This window comes from Lepidochelys olivacea (genome assembly GCF_965140295.1).
Source record: "Lepidochelys olivacea isolate rLepOli2 genome assembly, chromosome: 2".
NCBI classification, from domain to species: domain Eukaryota; kingdom Metazoa; phylum Chordata; order Testudines; family Cheloniidae; genus Lepidochelys; species Lepidochelys olivacea.
The window spans coordinates 183,858,852-183,873,317 of record NC_140412.1 but is presented as its reverse complement, the minus strand read 5'-3'; the positions used below and the strand labels follow the sequence as shown (position 1 = coordinate 183,873,317).

The 14,466-nt window shown below is 42.4% G+C and overlaps 1 protein-coding gene across 5 annotated transcripts in view; it reads right to left on the bottom strand.

The window, feature by feature from the left end:
* The window catches only part of PDE1C (phosphodiesterase 1C), a gene marked incomplete at its 5' end in the record, with an annotated part of 501,954 nt that overhangs the window by 31,583 nt on the left and 455,905 nt on the right, over positions 1–14,466 (bottom strand). For 3 of the 5 annotated variants that reach the window (XR_014710093.1, XM_084618217.1, XM_084618218.1), the window contains one exon: positions 13,676–13,753. Coding sequence is in view for 4 of the 5 variants with exons in the window: in XM_084618217.1 (XP_084474343.1) it covers positions 13,676–13,753 (78 nt within the window). Of the gene's footprint in view, positions 1–98; positions 2,083–12,813; positions 12,905–13,675; positions 13,754–14,466 lie in introns of those variants that run through there. The other 2 variants (XM_084618216.1, XM_084618219.1) reach the window with 2 other exon arrangements.

Here is a 14,466-nt window from a genome sequence, read left to right as displayed (position 1 = left end):
CTTAGAGGGCTTATTCCTTCACCCTTTTACTTCCCTGGTCCTTCTCGCATGAACAGAGAGCAACAATACCCGAAGTCTGAAGGTGCAAACAAGTCAATGTTTATTGGGGTGAACTTCCAGCAAGCAATGATTCCAATTTCCTTCCTCAGTGTCCCCTTTCCCAGCTCTGACACCATAGAGCCTTGCCTGTGTCCCTATTCCCGTTCCCCCCACCTTAGCAAAACATTATTCCAATTCCCCCCCTTACTTTCTGATTGACTGCAGACTATATCGTAAAACTTGAGTTCTGTTTAGCTATACCTTAACCAATCATTTTACTGAAATTTAACTAACCAATACTAACATATTGTAACATGATTATCTAACCAATTATATCCCACCACCTTAATTGGTTTACACCCAACAAAATTAATGATACAGCAGACAGAAACAATCACAGAACCAGACAGAGATTATACAGACAAACAATAGGGAAATGGGGACTACAATAATAGAACAACGAAGAAATGAGGATTTCACACCCCAGCTATTGATAAATGAGTTCTTGCCAGACAGGATGCTATCAAACTAAGTTTTCTTTACATCTTCTAGGCTCTTCGCTTTCTCTGGAGGTGATAGATTGGATCACCTTTTTAACAGCCCAAAACTGCCTTATTTCAGTATGACTGGTGAGGATGTGACCGTTCGCTTCCCAGCTTATGGCTGCCCCTGCTGTTTAGCCAAAAGCCTTAGCCTAAGACCAGGGCCTTAGATGATCATAGTGAGAGAAGGCCTATAAACAGGCAGACTGATTTTGATTCTTGTTTTGTACCTCTATAACTTGCTAAGTGATAAACATATACCTAAATTCTTAAAGTATAGATCTTTGCAGACAGGCCTGAATATCTATAGCCAAACACTCCACTCCTTTTTTTCCCCTTTTTCTTTTGGGATCCTCCTGCCCAGATATCTGTGGAAAAGCATAGGACATATGGCAACACATTTCCTGATAGGGCCAGGCATCAAGGTGGAAGGTGTCGATATTCCATTTGTCCCACTGCCCCTTGGATAATACCGTGCCCTGCACCTTCTCTCATACAGGCATACCACACCTATTCCAATTAGTGTTCCAGACTTCCCATTATAGTGGGCCCGAGAAGGTTGGGTCCGGGTTGTCTAGTACACTGTGGGTGGGGGAGTGCTTACTACATTACTTATAGGTTATCTTCATATGCAATGTAACAGAAGTATACTTAACAATACAGCAGCCGCTAAAATAATCCACAGGAACACCGAGAGTCCTGACCACTGCAGTATGGTCCAACATCCGAGCCACCACCAAAACTCTGCCTCTTCTCCTTCGACAGGGCCAAGATCTTAATGTGTCCAGTTGCTGGCAGTTGCAACAAGCTGCCCCTGCAGGTTTTGCGTGCTTTTGTTCATATTATAAGTCCACTGAATGTCCACAGAGAAATGGGTTATTGTCCAAACCAACTTAACCACTTGATATGGAATCAGGCAGTATGCCCTAGTTTGATTATTCACAGCAATAAAATTCACAGATCCATTTGTGCACCAATGTCCAGATAACAGTGTGTAGTTTGGTTATGGGCTGGTGTAATTGTGCTCCCTAGTAATATGTACATTCCCAGCAAAACACCTCATACACAGTACACCCAATTGTCCAGCCCTTGCCATAGGCCATTGGATATGCTCCTCCCTGGCCATCAAGGAGGGGCACATCCAAATATCTTCTCTGGATTTACACCATTTCACACACCTCTGTACTGATTCACAGTGAGCTTCTCCCCTTCTCATTATTCCCACAGGGCTTGTGGAGACCACCTTAGTTGCCATTCCAGGTACCACAGTAGCTATTACACAGGTGCTGGCCTCCTAGTTGAGCATTTTGCATTCCCATACACATCTCCCCCCCAGGTTAGCCTTTCGAAGCCATCCCCCACCCACGTCATGAGGTTTTTCTGTTCACTGAAACACAACAATGCTAGCAACAAGACAAACACCACAGACGAACACCACAAAACATATATCCATGGTATTCTGGGTTAGTCTTCTGCTGGTGGCAGCTTGCTTGTAGAGTGTCTGAAAAACAAAAGAAACAATTTCCACCCCCCTGTCCGAAGCGATGCATCCGAGTCACGGCACCAAGATGTTAGAGGGTTTATTCCTTCACCCTCTCACTTCCCTGGTGCTTCTCGCATGAACAGAGAGCAACAATACCCAAAGTCCAAAGGTGCAAACAATTCAATGTTTATTGGGGTGAACTTCCAGCAAGTAATGATTCCAATTTCCTTCCTCAGTGTCCCCTTTCCCAGCTCTGACGCCACAGAGCCTTGCCTGTGTCCCTGTTCCCGTTCCCCCCACCTTAGCAAAACATTATTCCAATTCCGCCCCCCCACACTTCCTGATTGACTGCAGACTATGTAGTAAAACTTGAGTTCTGCTTAGCTATACCTTAACCAATCATTTTACTGAAATTTAACTAACCAATACTAACATATTGTAACATGATTATCTAACCAATTATATCCCACCACCTTAATTGGTTTACACCCAACAAAATTAATGATACAGCAGACAGAAACAATCACAGAACCAGACAGAGATTACACAGACAAACAATAGGGAAATGGGGACTACAATAATAGAACAACGAAGAAATGAGGATTTCACACCCCAGCTATTGATAAGTGAGTTCTTGCCAGACAGGATGTGATCAAACTAAGTTTTCTTTACATCTTCTAGGCTCTTCCCTTTCTCTGGAGGTGATAGATTAGATCACCTTTTTAATAGCCCAAAACTGCCTTATTTCAGTGTAACTGGTGAGGATGTGGCTGTTCGCTTCCCAGCTTATGGCTGCCCCTGCTGTTTAGCCAAAGGCCTTAGCCTAAGAACAAGGCCTTAGACAATCATAGTGAGAGAAGGCCTATAAACAGGCAGACTGATTTTGATTATTGTTTTGTACCTCTATAACTTGCTAAGTGATAAACATATACATACATTCTTGAAGTATAGGCCTTTGCGGACAGGCCTGAATACTTATATCCTAACAGATGTAATTAGTGTTAATGGGATGACATTAAAAAATAGATCATTTAGGCTGTTTATCAAACTTCCTGATCTATTAAGCTGTGGAATTGTCCCCCTGGTGGAATTCCTATTGCATTGACATTTAAAATTACACCGGGCAATAAAATGCATTAGAGGGACAATACAACTACGGCCAGGTGATGGACTACATGACTTATTTGAACTTTTCCTCATCTTTCATTTCAATGATTTAGGAACATCACCAAATTTTCCACTGTGTTGGCAATTTGAATTTTATTCTATTATTTGAATGAAATATTCCTGTTTCATATATACTGTTGTGACACTCATCTAATGCAAATATTTAACTTCTCTACTAGAGCAGGACCAGACTGCTCAACACCTGGCAGGACTGAGCCCCTAAATAAGTGGCCTGATTTTAAAAGGTGCTGAAGTATCTGTCCCCATTGGGTGCCTAAATATGCATTTACACATGGGTCCTGGCTTTAGGCACCCTAGTTTGAAAATTTTAGCTATATTTACTTGGTTAAAGTTTCGCAGCTAGGAATAAAACGACCCAGTGTCGTACTCCAACCACTAGATGACTCTTTGGAGTTTTAACACTCACAGATTTCTTTTAGCAGCTTTAGTTAGATTGGGAAAGCCTTTTTAAAGAACATTTAGACCACGAATGAACAACTTGCACATTTGTGAGTCTCTCTTGTTTCTGTTGTGTCAGGAAAGACAGTAAGGAAGAGGCCCAAGAGATACAGCACAGTAAATCAACCAGACAAAGAGGAAACGCAACATATTATGTTTTAATTCATCTCCATTATTTATTTTTAAAGGATCTGAAATTTTAGAGTGATAATTCTTGCTAAAGAAAACAGAACATAACTTCAAAGTGACAGAGTCCTGTTTAGCCAGAAAAACTGAGAATGAACACTGAGGGAAAAATTATTGAATACTTATTTGGTATCTGATTTTAAATAACATCTGTTTGATTTAGCTGATGACCGAAGTCTTTAACATTGATTTTGCTAGGGGGAAAAATGGTATTAGCATAGAAGAGATTCTGAATTTCTGGTTTTGGCACATAATTATCCTTAAATCATTCATGACTTCAGATAATTTGATGTCCTGTTCACATTGATCTTGAGACTTGTATTTGTCTGACAGCTTCTATTACATTCGACCTAAAATCATTTTTTTGAGGGGGAGATTAGTTTATATTATATATATATATATTTCCCCCATGATTACAAGCACATTTTGGAAATTCATAGCACAGGAGAAAAATAACGAGTATGTCAAAAATGTCTGACATTGCAATGTACAGTGAATGCACCGTCATATTCCTAAGCTCCTGTACTTTGCTCAGCAATCTACCAAAACCAGTGCAGAAACTTACTGTACGTTTCATGATCAAATAAATAACTTATGAATATGCTGTTGTTAATAAAGATGTGATAAAGTGCATTTCAAGAGTTGCTCTTTACAGGTGGCAGCTAGAATGCTGGTGCTGTCTGTGCACAAGGAGGGTGAATAATTTTTTGGTATCTGATTTGAAATAGCATCAGTTTGATGCACCAGTACAGCCAAGGCTAACCAAGGGTCAGCAAAAGATTCTGGAGCTGGATCCCTTGAATAGGAGATGGCACATAATAGTCTCTTGAGCCTAGACTATGACTTTACAGTCTGTGCTGACTAAGGTATGGCACACAGCTGCAGCACTCTAAGAGTAAAGCGAAGAATGAACTGTGATTCAGTCAATTCCTCCCTTACTTCCCCCATTCGGTTTGGGTGGAACAAGAGCCTCCCTTCTAAATGCAGTATTAAAGCACCAGGCACAAAAAGCTAACTTGTAGAAAGACTGTCTACCATTCATTGACTCTGTTGAAGCTAGTCCTGGTTTGAACAAGCCAAATAAGCTGAAACATCTTTATGTTTGCCCACAAGAACAGAACCATCCGGCAGCACAGTGGATGATGTATGTACTGACAAAGCAAAACACAACTGACAATCTGGACAGTATCCCTTTAAAATTGGACTACGGTATGCTTCCTAGTTACAGTGTTTCTTCTTTCTAGGTTTCACATTTTCACTTAGACATATCAATGCTGCAGTCAGAGGCCCAGATCCTCAAAGGTATTTAGACTCCTAACTCCCAATGAAATCAATGGGAATTAGGTGAAAAAAACCACCTTTGAGGATTAGGGCCCAGAGTCTCATAGAATTTAAGGCCAGAAGGGACCACCTTGTTCATCTAGTCTGACCTCCTGCACATCACAGGCCACAGAACCTCACTCAGCCACTCCTGGAATAGACCTATAACCTTTGGCTGAGTTACTGAAGTCCTCAAATCATGATTTAAAGACTCCAAGTTACAGGGAATCCACTGTTTACACTAGTTTAAACCAGCAAGTGACCTGTGCCCCATGCTGCAGAGGAAGGTGATCCCCTTTCCCTTCCCCCACCCCCAGAGTCTCTGCCAATCTGACCCAGGGGAAAATTCCTTCCCAACTCCAAATTTGGCGATCAGTTAGACCCTGACATGTGGGCAAGACCCACCAGCCAGACACTTGGGAAAGAATTCTCTGTAGTAACTCAGGGCCCTCCCCATCTAGTGTCCCATCGCCAGCCATTGGAGATATTTGCTGCTAGCAAACAACAGTTGTAGATCACTTACATGCCATTGTAGGCAGTCTCATCATAGCATCCCTTCCATGAACTTATCGAGCTCAGTCTTGAAACAAGTTAGGTTTTTTTACCCACACAGAGCCCCTTGGAAGGCTGTTCCAGAAATTCCTTCCTCTGATGGTTTGAAACAGTCATCTAATTTCAAGCCTTAACTCATTGATGGCCAGTTTATATCCATTTGTTCTTGTGTCAGCATTGGTGCTTAACTTAAATAACTCCTCTCGCTCCCTGGTATTTATCTCTCTGATGTTTTCATAGAGAACAATTGTATCTCCCCTCAGCCTTCTTGTGTCTAAATAAGCTTAGCTGCTTAAGTCTTCTCTCATAAGGTAGGTTTTCCATTCCTCTGATCATCCTAGTAGTCCTTCTCTGCACCTGTCCCAGTTTGAATTCAACTTTCTTAAACATGGGAGACCAGAATTCCAGATGACATCTCACCAGTGCCTTGTATAATGGCAATAACACTCCCCTATCACTACTGGATATATCTCGCCTAATGCATCCTAGGATCGCATTAGCTTTTTTCACAGCTGCATCATGTTGGCAGCTCATAGTCATCCTGTGATCTTCCATATCTTTTAGAATAGCCATGATCTGAGGGGATGTGCAAACTTGAGACTGACTACTGGTGGGGTGGGGAAGATAAGATGTGTTGCTTCTCGTTACTAATATCTCTTCAGCAGCTATCCCATATTCTTCCTTCCATCTTGAGAAGCTTTTCTGTCTGCTTTCTATTTCAGTTATTTACCTCGGCTGTGATCTGGTTTCACTCTAAGGGCACAATCTTGCTCCAGAATATGACCGTGTGGACATGTCAGAGTAGACTTGATTGTCCCTGGACTTAGTGGAGGGAAGATACAAGGAGCACTTTCCCTCCTTGGTGGAAAGCAGGAAGTACTCTGTCTATGCACAGGGGTGCAAACTGCCCTAAAATGGGTAGACTAGCAGTGGGACCATAGCCCCACCTCTCTAGGCAGTGTGCAAAGTTGGAGGCTCTGCAGGGGGTGGGAGGAATTGTCACAAGGGATTTTGCAGGTTCACATTCCCCTTATATTTCAAGGAGATGGGGGGAAGCATTGTGACTCCTGAGCACTTCTTTTGTATTGCAGCACTACATCGCCTCCAAAGTAGAACTATGGCCAAATGCCAACATCTAACCTGAGTATGCATCTTTTAAAGTTACCTAGACAAACAGCACACACAAGCACTGACAGCTGATTTCTCAAGACATGCAACTGGGATGAGTGAACCAGTTAAAGTACAATAAGAACTGTGCTAGATCTTCACCCCAAAGCTGAAATCAAGACACACTGCATTTCCTAATGCCAAGTTTTGCACCCTGGCTTCAACTGAGATTGGAAGTAGAAATAACCAAGAACCATAAGAAAGTCTGTGCTTTCTGTTCTTCCAGAAGGGATTGCTGGAAATTGGGCACATACACCCCAATCCTTTGTTTTCATGAGATTTCCACCAAAAAGAAGTATGAAGAAGTATGATAGGTTTCAGTTACTTATCCAAACATTTTCTTGCTCTCGTCATCTAATGCATGGCACGATTAAACAATATACCTGAGATCAGGGTTGAACACTAAGGCTGGGTTCCTGTAACTAACTTCCGTGATCACATTTACATTCTGTTTATTACCTAGTCGACATTAAAGGAGAGTAAAAATAATAAACAGATATAGTACATACCTTTGTCTTTTCAAATTAAAACTTGCCTTTGGTATCACCTTTTGTTAAATAAGCCATAGCTATGCCCCAGCCCAGACTAGAGAATAATAACTATTTATTTATTTATTTATTTATTTGCATAGTTATCCAGCTAGTGAACTATAATTAGATGTTTGGACAGCAATTAAGCATTTGTGTAGTAACAAGCAAAGGTGTGTTTGGACAGCACCATGTTACCATGCCTTCCAGGGCAGTTTTTGGGTCAGGGACTGTCTTTATAATATGTGCATAGAGTCTAGCATAATCAGCCCCAATTCCTAGATTAGCAATAGAAATAACAAATAAAGGAAGGAAGAAAGGAAGGAAGGAAGGGAATAATTTATATCCAGCGAGTCCCACTGAGATCCCAATTTTCCTTTGAAGTTGGATTGTGATGTGTCCCAGGTAGCATAGAAACTGTGAGGACCAGAGGAAAGGGGATAGCTATCATATCTGCCTCATGAACCCTGCTGAAAGCTGAACAGAATTATGCTTCTGTCAACATGGAAGAAATCAGCCTAATATTTATGGAGCTTTGGACACCTCTACTTATATGGTCTCAAATTTACCTTCATTACCATTGCCATACTTCTAGGAAGTAAGGACAAATCTTGCTCATTTACCCATTTGAGCAGTCCCATTGACAACAAGCCTACTTATGTGAGTAAGGTGAGCAGGACTTTGCCACAAGATAGAGATTCCTTAGTGCAGCAGCCTACCTTCACTGTTGGATATTGATTTTGGCTGGATAGACATATAACTCTGCACTGCAACACTGAAAATCATGCCAGTCAGGGTTGCCAGGCATGCAGTTTTCGACTGGAATGCCCAGTTGAAAAGGGACCCTCGTGGCTCTGGTCGGCACCGCTGACTGGGCCATTAAAAGTCCAGTCAACAGCGCAGCAGGGGCCCAGAGCTAACACACAGCTCCTGGAAGTGGTTGCCAGGTCCTTGCAACCCCAAAGTGCATGGGGGGGCCAGGGAGGCTCTGCGCGCTGCCCCCGCCCCAAGTGCCGGTTCTGCAGCTCCCATTGGCCAGGAACCGTGATGAATGGGAGTTGTGGGGGAGAAGCTTGTGGGCACAAAGGCAGCGCGCAGAGCCTCCCTGGCTGCCCATGCACCGAGGGGCTGAAGGGACCTGGCGGCCACTTCCTGGGAGCTGGGGTAACCACCGCCAGGACTCTGCACCCCCCAACACCACAACTCTCTTCCAGAGCCTACACCCCCTCCCCAGCCCTGAGCCCCCTCCTGCACCACAAACCCCTCATCCCAGCCCTACTCAGAGCCCACACCCCCAGCCAGAGCCCACACCCCCAGCCGGAGCCTGCACCCCCTCCCATACTCCAAACCCCTCAGCTCCAGCCCAGAGCACCCTCCTGCACCCCAAACCCCTCATCCCTGGCCCCACCCAGAGCCCATACCTCCAGCCGGAGCCCTCACACCCCCCCCCACGCACCCTAACCCCTGTGCCATCCCAAAGCCCTCTCCCGCACCCTGAACCCCTCATTCTCGCCCCAGCCCAGAGGTCACACCCCCAGCCCAGAGCCCTCACCCACCTCCTGCATCCCAACCCACTGCCCCAGCCCAATGAAAGTGAGTGAGGGTGGGAGAGAGTGAGCGACACAGGGAGGGGAATGGAGCGAGCGGGGACTGGGCCTCGGAGAAGGGGCGGGGCAGGGGAGGGACCTCAGGGAAGGAGCGGGGCAGGGGTGTTTGGTTTTGTGCAATTAGAAAGTTGGCAACCCTAATGCCAGTGCTCACTTCAGAAGGAGGCTGCAAAGAGAGGTGGACTCTTTGATGCAGCTGATATGTTTTAATAACAGCTCCACTGTTCAGAGTGACACCAGGAAAGGACATCTGTTAACACAAGTAGTAAAATGCCCTATAGAAACACGGAACTATCGCCATTAAAATGAATTAATGCTATAGAAGAGAGCATTCTATTCACCAACAATGCATTATATCAGAAGTTAAGGTAATCACACTAACTAATCTGCCACCACAGGTATTTTAAAATCCTCTTGAAGGATACTTGGGCACAGTAATAAAAGGAATCGTTGGCCCATAGCTACAGTATATTGGGTGACTAGGGAGTGATTGCCAAATAGAATCAGCAGCAAATGACTGCAAGTAGGTGTTTGCAAGTGCAGCATATAACAACATAACTGAACAGGCTATGTTAACAATATTCGCCTGCTCATGTCAGAAAACCAACTCCTGATTTCTTGTTAAGTCTGGTATGCACAGAAATGTAGATTAGGTTTATAAAAATAATAAAACATACCTATATTCTCTCCATATTCTAGGACAAATATGTTCAATAGGAGGAATGTGATATTTTTGAAATTTCTACCTGGTAAAACATGGGGTTACAATTTAGCCACTAGATGGGAGCATTGCTTATTACACACTTATCTTTGGCATGTTTTCCTCTTTCAGAGTGGCAGTTCCTCCAGCCAAGAGAGTACAGATGTGAAACTGGAGTGTTTATTACTAGAATGATAAGCTCACATGCTTAGAAGCATAATAAAATCCTTCTAATTGTCTATTATTCCTAGTTTAATAGAAATAATAGAACAAACTGTGCTTTGATCCCAAGAACAACAAATTCCAGTAACAACGATAACAACGTGGCCTCTGCGTAGATCAGTGGAATCCCTAACAGGGATCCTCTCCCTACTTTTTTTGCTTACTGTCTGCCGTTCTGCTGTTTCTTTTGCATCCTTAGCAAGGCAATTATTCAGTAAGTAAAAAATAGGTTTTCCAACCTTCTCTAATAATATTCTATCCAAATGGAAACATTTGACATGCTATTCATGCTGATGATGTTTCTGATAAGACTGTGTTGCTGCCATTCTATATTTCCTTTCTCAGTACTAAAGATAAAGTATACATTATTGAACAGGGGGCCTGCTCCATAAGCAAGGATATTCACAAGTAAAGAACTATAATAAAGCAATGAGTGTCTGGCTGAAATCAACCAGAATAAGTTTGACAGAGTGAAGGGAGAGGAAAGATGATCCACTGTAAAGGGGCTAGCTTAGGACTTGGGAGACCTGGGTTCATGTCTTTTCTCCACCACAGACTTCTTCTGTGATCTTGGACAACTTATTTAGCCCCCGTATGTGTCAGTTCCCCATCTGTAAAATAGGGGAAATACTTCCTTACCTCACAGGGTGTTGTCATGTGCTACATTAAAGATTGCAAGGCACTCCGATACTACAGTAATGGGAACAACAGAAATACCCAAATTCTGCTAACAATTCACGCTCTTCAATCACATTCTCAGCTTCTTACTCAGGAGTGACTCCCTTTGAAAGCAGTTGGAATTATCCCTGACTAAAGACCTCAGGATTTGGCTTCTAATGTACAGGTATAGCAGTTTCTATAATATGCAATGTGGAGCTTCCAAAAAGCTGGTTCCTACTCAGCTACGGCAAAGTTTCTCTTTTATGGAGAAGGAGAAGATTATGCTAAGTTCCCCAGACTCTCTGTCTACAGAATACCTTATTCTGTAAGGGCTAGTCTACACTGGCAACACTAAAGCGGTGCCGCAGCAGTGCTTTAACGTGGCTTGTGTGGTCCCGGCCGAGCGCTGGGAGAGAGCTCTCCCATCGCTCTAACAAAACCCACCTCCATGGGGGGTGCGGCTCCCCGCGCTGGTGCAGTCTCTACACTGGCGTTTTACAGCGCTGACACTTGCTGCGCTCAGGGAGGGGTGTTTTTTCACACCCTTGAGTGAGACAGTTGTAAAGTGCCAGTGTAGACAAGCCCTAAGTGACTTAGCCCCTGCACTTTCAAAGACTTATGCACATGCTTAACTTTACATATTGTGAACTCATTCTGATTACTGATAGTGCATAAAGTCAAGCACGGGTAAGCTTTTGCAAGATCAGGGTCTTATACTCTATTATAGCAGTTCTCAAACTGTGGGTCAGGCCCCCAAAGTGGATCGCGACCCCATTGTAATGGGGTCACCAGGGCTGGTGTTCAACTTGCTGGGGCCCAGGGCTGAAGCCCGAACCCCACCGCCTGGGGCTGAAGCCCGAACCCCACCGCCTGGGGCTGAAGCCTGAGCCCCACCACCCGGGGATGAAGCCTGAGGGTTTCAGCCCTGGGTGACAGGTCTCAGGCTTTGGCCCCCGCATCCTGGGGCAGTGAGGCTTGGGCTCAGGCTTCAGTCCCCCCTCCTGGGGTCATGTAGTAATTTTGTTGTCAGAGGGGGTCGCGGTGCAATGAAGTTTGAGAATCCCTGTTCTATTACATGCAGGTGTGACTCTATTTCCCTACAGTCTCTCTCTCTCTCTCTCCAGCTTACCTGAAGTTGGCTGTGTAAATATTTCATTATTCTGCATGTAACCATGTGTCTCAAACTAGCACTTCTTTTTCTAGATCCCCCACTCTGCTAGTAAAGTGCTTTGTTCCACAGCAAGTAACAGATAAAGATGATTGAACAGTATTTGTCAAAACAAGAGAGTGACACGTGTACATCTTTTCTTTGGTTTGAAAATCATTCACAAACGTTTTCTGCTTTCTGACAATGAAGTAAGAGCTGTCTGAAGTGTCTGAATGAACAATACTCAGCCTCTGGGTTGTCCTTGCATTGTTTCATTTGACTATTTACTATGTGATTGATCACCTGGTACTGGTTCTGCTCTCTAAATGGATGTCTCGCACTTTTTAACAGGAGAGTAACAAATAGTTATTCTCAACAGTGCACAAGAAATAGTAGATAATAAAACGTCAATAACAGATTCACGAAGATTTGGGGATTTGCAAATACTTTCATGACCATACAGAGGTCATCTGAATATTCATGATTAATTAATAACATGGGTCTGCAAACAGTAGTGAACTGAACCTGAATCATTTAGTCATTAATATAGCTGCCTTTCTGTTTTTTTCATTATTTGACCAAGGGTTTTTTGCTGGTAGATATTTATCTCAAGTGTGTAAAGAATATGGCTTTCTAACAAAATAAGCAACTCCTGACAGACATTCCTTTTTTAAAAGATAATTTTATAAAATACATATTCATGTATGTAGAATTAATATATGTTCTTGCATCCACTGTGTTATATTATTTATGTTGTTAGTCACCTTTTCTTTTGAATTATAAAATTAGCAGGACAATGTACTTATTGAGTAATTCATTCACATATATCCAATTAAGGGAATATATTTTATTTCAGTGAAATAGAAGATATAATTATTGTCATTCTTAACTTTTGCTGTAGTAGTTACAATAGGATTATTATTCTTGAGAGTCAAAACAAGATACCATATTGTGTCTATAAAGGTGAAAACTGCATTTTCTCAGTGGATTTAACTGAGATATACAGACGAGTAAAAGGTAACAGCAAGTTATGTATCCATTTATAAATGTAAATTAACATTTATTAAATCATTCCTATAGCAATAGGCCCAGATCCTCAGCTATATTGCAACTCCATTTGGCACACCTGAGGAAAGGGAGAGGAGTAAAGGTGGCTTACGTTCGCTTTTATACTTCCTTGATTCCTGGGAATCCGTTTGACTTCTGGCATAATTTAGAGCAGCCTCAGGGCGGCTCTAAATTGTTTCCAGTTGCAATGACACCCAATAAGCTGTTCCACAGCTGTGGCCTGTTGGAATGCAGCAGTATTCCAGCCATATCTCTTCTCTAGGATGTCCTTAACATGCACACTACACCAGATGGGGAAGGGGATACACAAGGTCATCTATACTTGTTGTATCTCACTTAGGATTCCACTACTCCAAAGGAATTCTCACATAACCAGTTAAACCAGGAAAATCTTATTTCTATATTGGCATAGTGTGATATATGATTATAAACTATAGGCTAAATTTTGAAGTCAACGAAGTTACTCTGCATTTACAGTGATGTAACTCAGAGCAGAGTTTGACCAAATTAAAGTAAAAAAGATGGAGCTAAATGTAACCATGTTCTCTTTTGAGAAGCTTAAATTATCCAGGATTTTTCTTGCAGAAATTTTGAGAGTTCATGTGTAAGGAACATGGTATACCAACACAACAATTAAGTACTGCTAGACACTATTTAGGAAAGAGACAATTTTATCTGAAGATGCCCCAAAGAGTTTTGCCAAATGTTGCAGAGTATTTTTTCCCTGGATTTCTTACACTATAATTTTAGGACAAACTATTGGCTGTCTAGAATGCACTGCACCACATACAGTGGTGGGGGGAAAAAGTGATAGAAATTAGGTCCTTACCATCTGATTTCTTTGATTCATTTCCCATACTAGACTGATCTTTCTTGTCTGACTTGTTATCATCATCCTTCAATTCACCTGGAAATAAGAAGTGAAACATATAAGCATCTTTAATATAGGCTGTAGCTTGGTACTGCCTCTAATCCAATCAAATTAAAGTATTTGAGAAAGATTTGTCTTCATGGGAAATAGCACATATAGGAATTAGTTGATATTTCGGATTAGCACACTATTGTGATAAGTCACCAGATAAGATTTACACAACTCTTAACAGAAAAATCAAACTTCACAAATATCTTGTAGATTTCAAATAATTGTGGGTATCTCTTTAAGTACAGAAAGGAAGTACAAATGCAAATTTATGTGCATAACCCCTTTTGGCAATAACAGCTGTGTCTCACAATAAAATGTAGCCTTGTTCTTGTTCCAAAATCAAGACCTCTAAAATGTGCACTTTTAAAGGGCAGTAGTTTTGAGAATGGCCACGGGACACTGTTTATACATGACATCCTCCCACAGGCAAATCCCCGTCTAAAGGTGCCACCTTAAAATATCCCAAACTATACAAAAAAATGTTATTTGACTTTTAGTTACTAATCACATCTACTTGTAGACCTGTTTTTACTGGATGATGCTTAAGTTTCATAGCGGTAAGTGGCTGGGTCCCCTAGGTAGCTCTAGTCCTGGACTCTCTCTAACAGTCCAAGGAAGCAAAGCCTTAGGTGACGTACACTGAAAACAGCAATTGGACCCTTGAGGTACATTCCTACTTTATGAAGCCTGGGAATGTG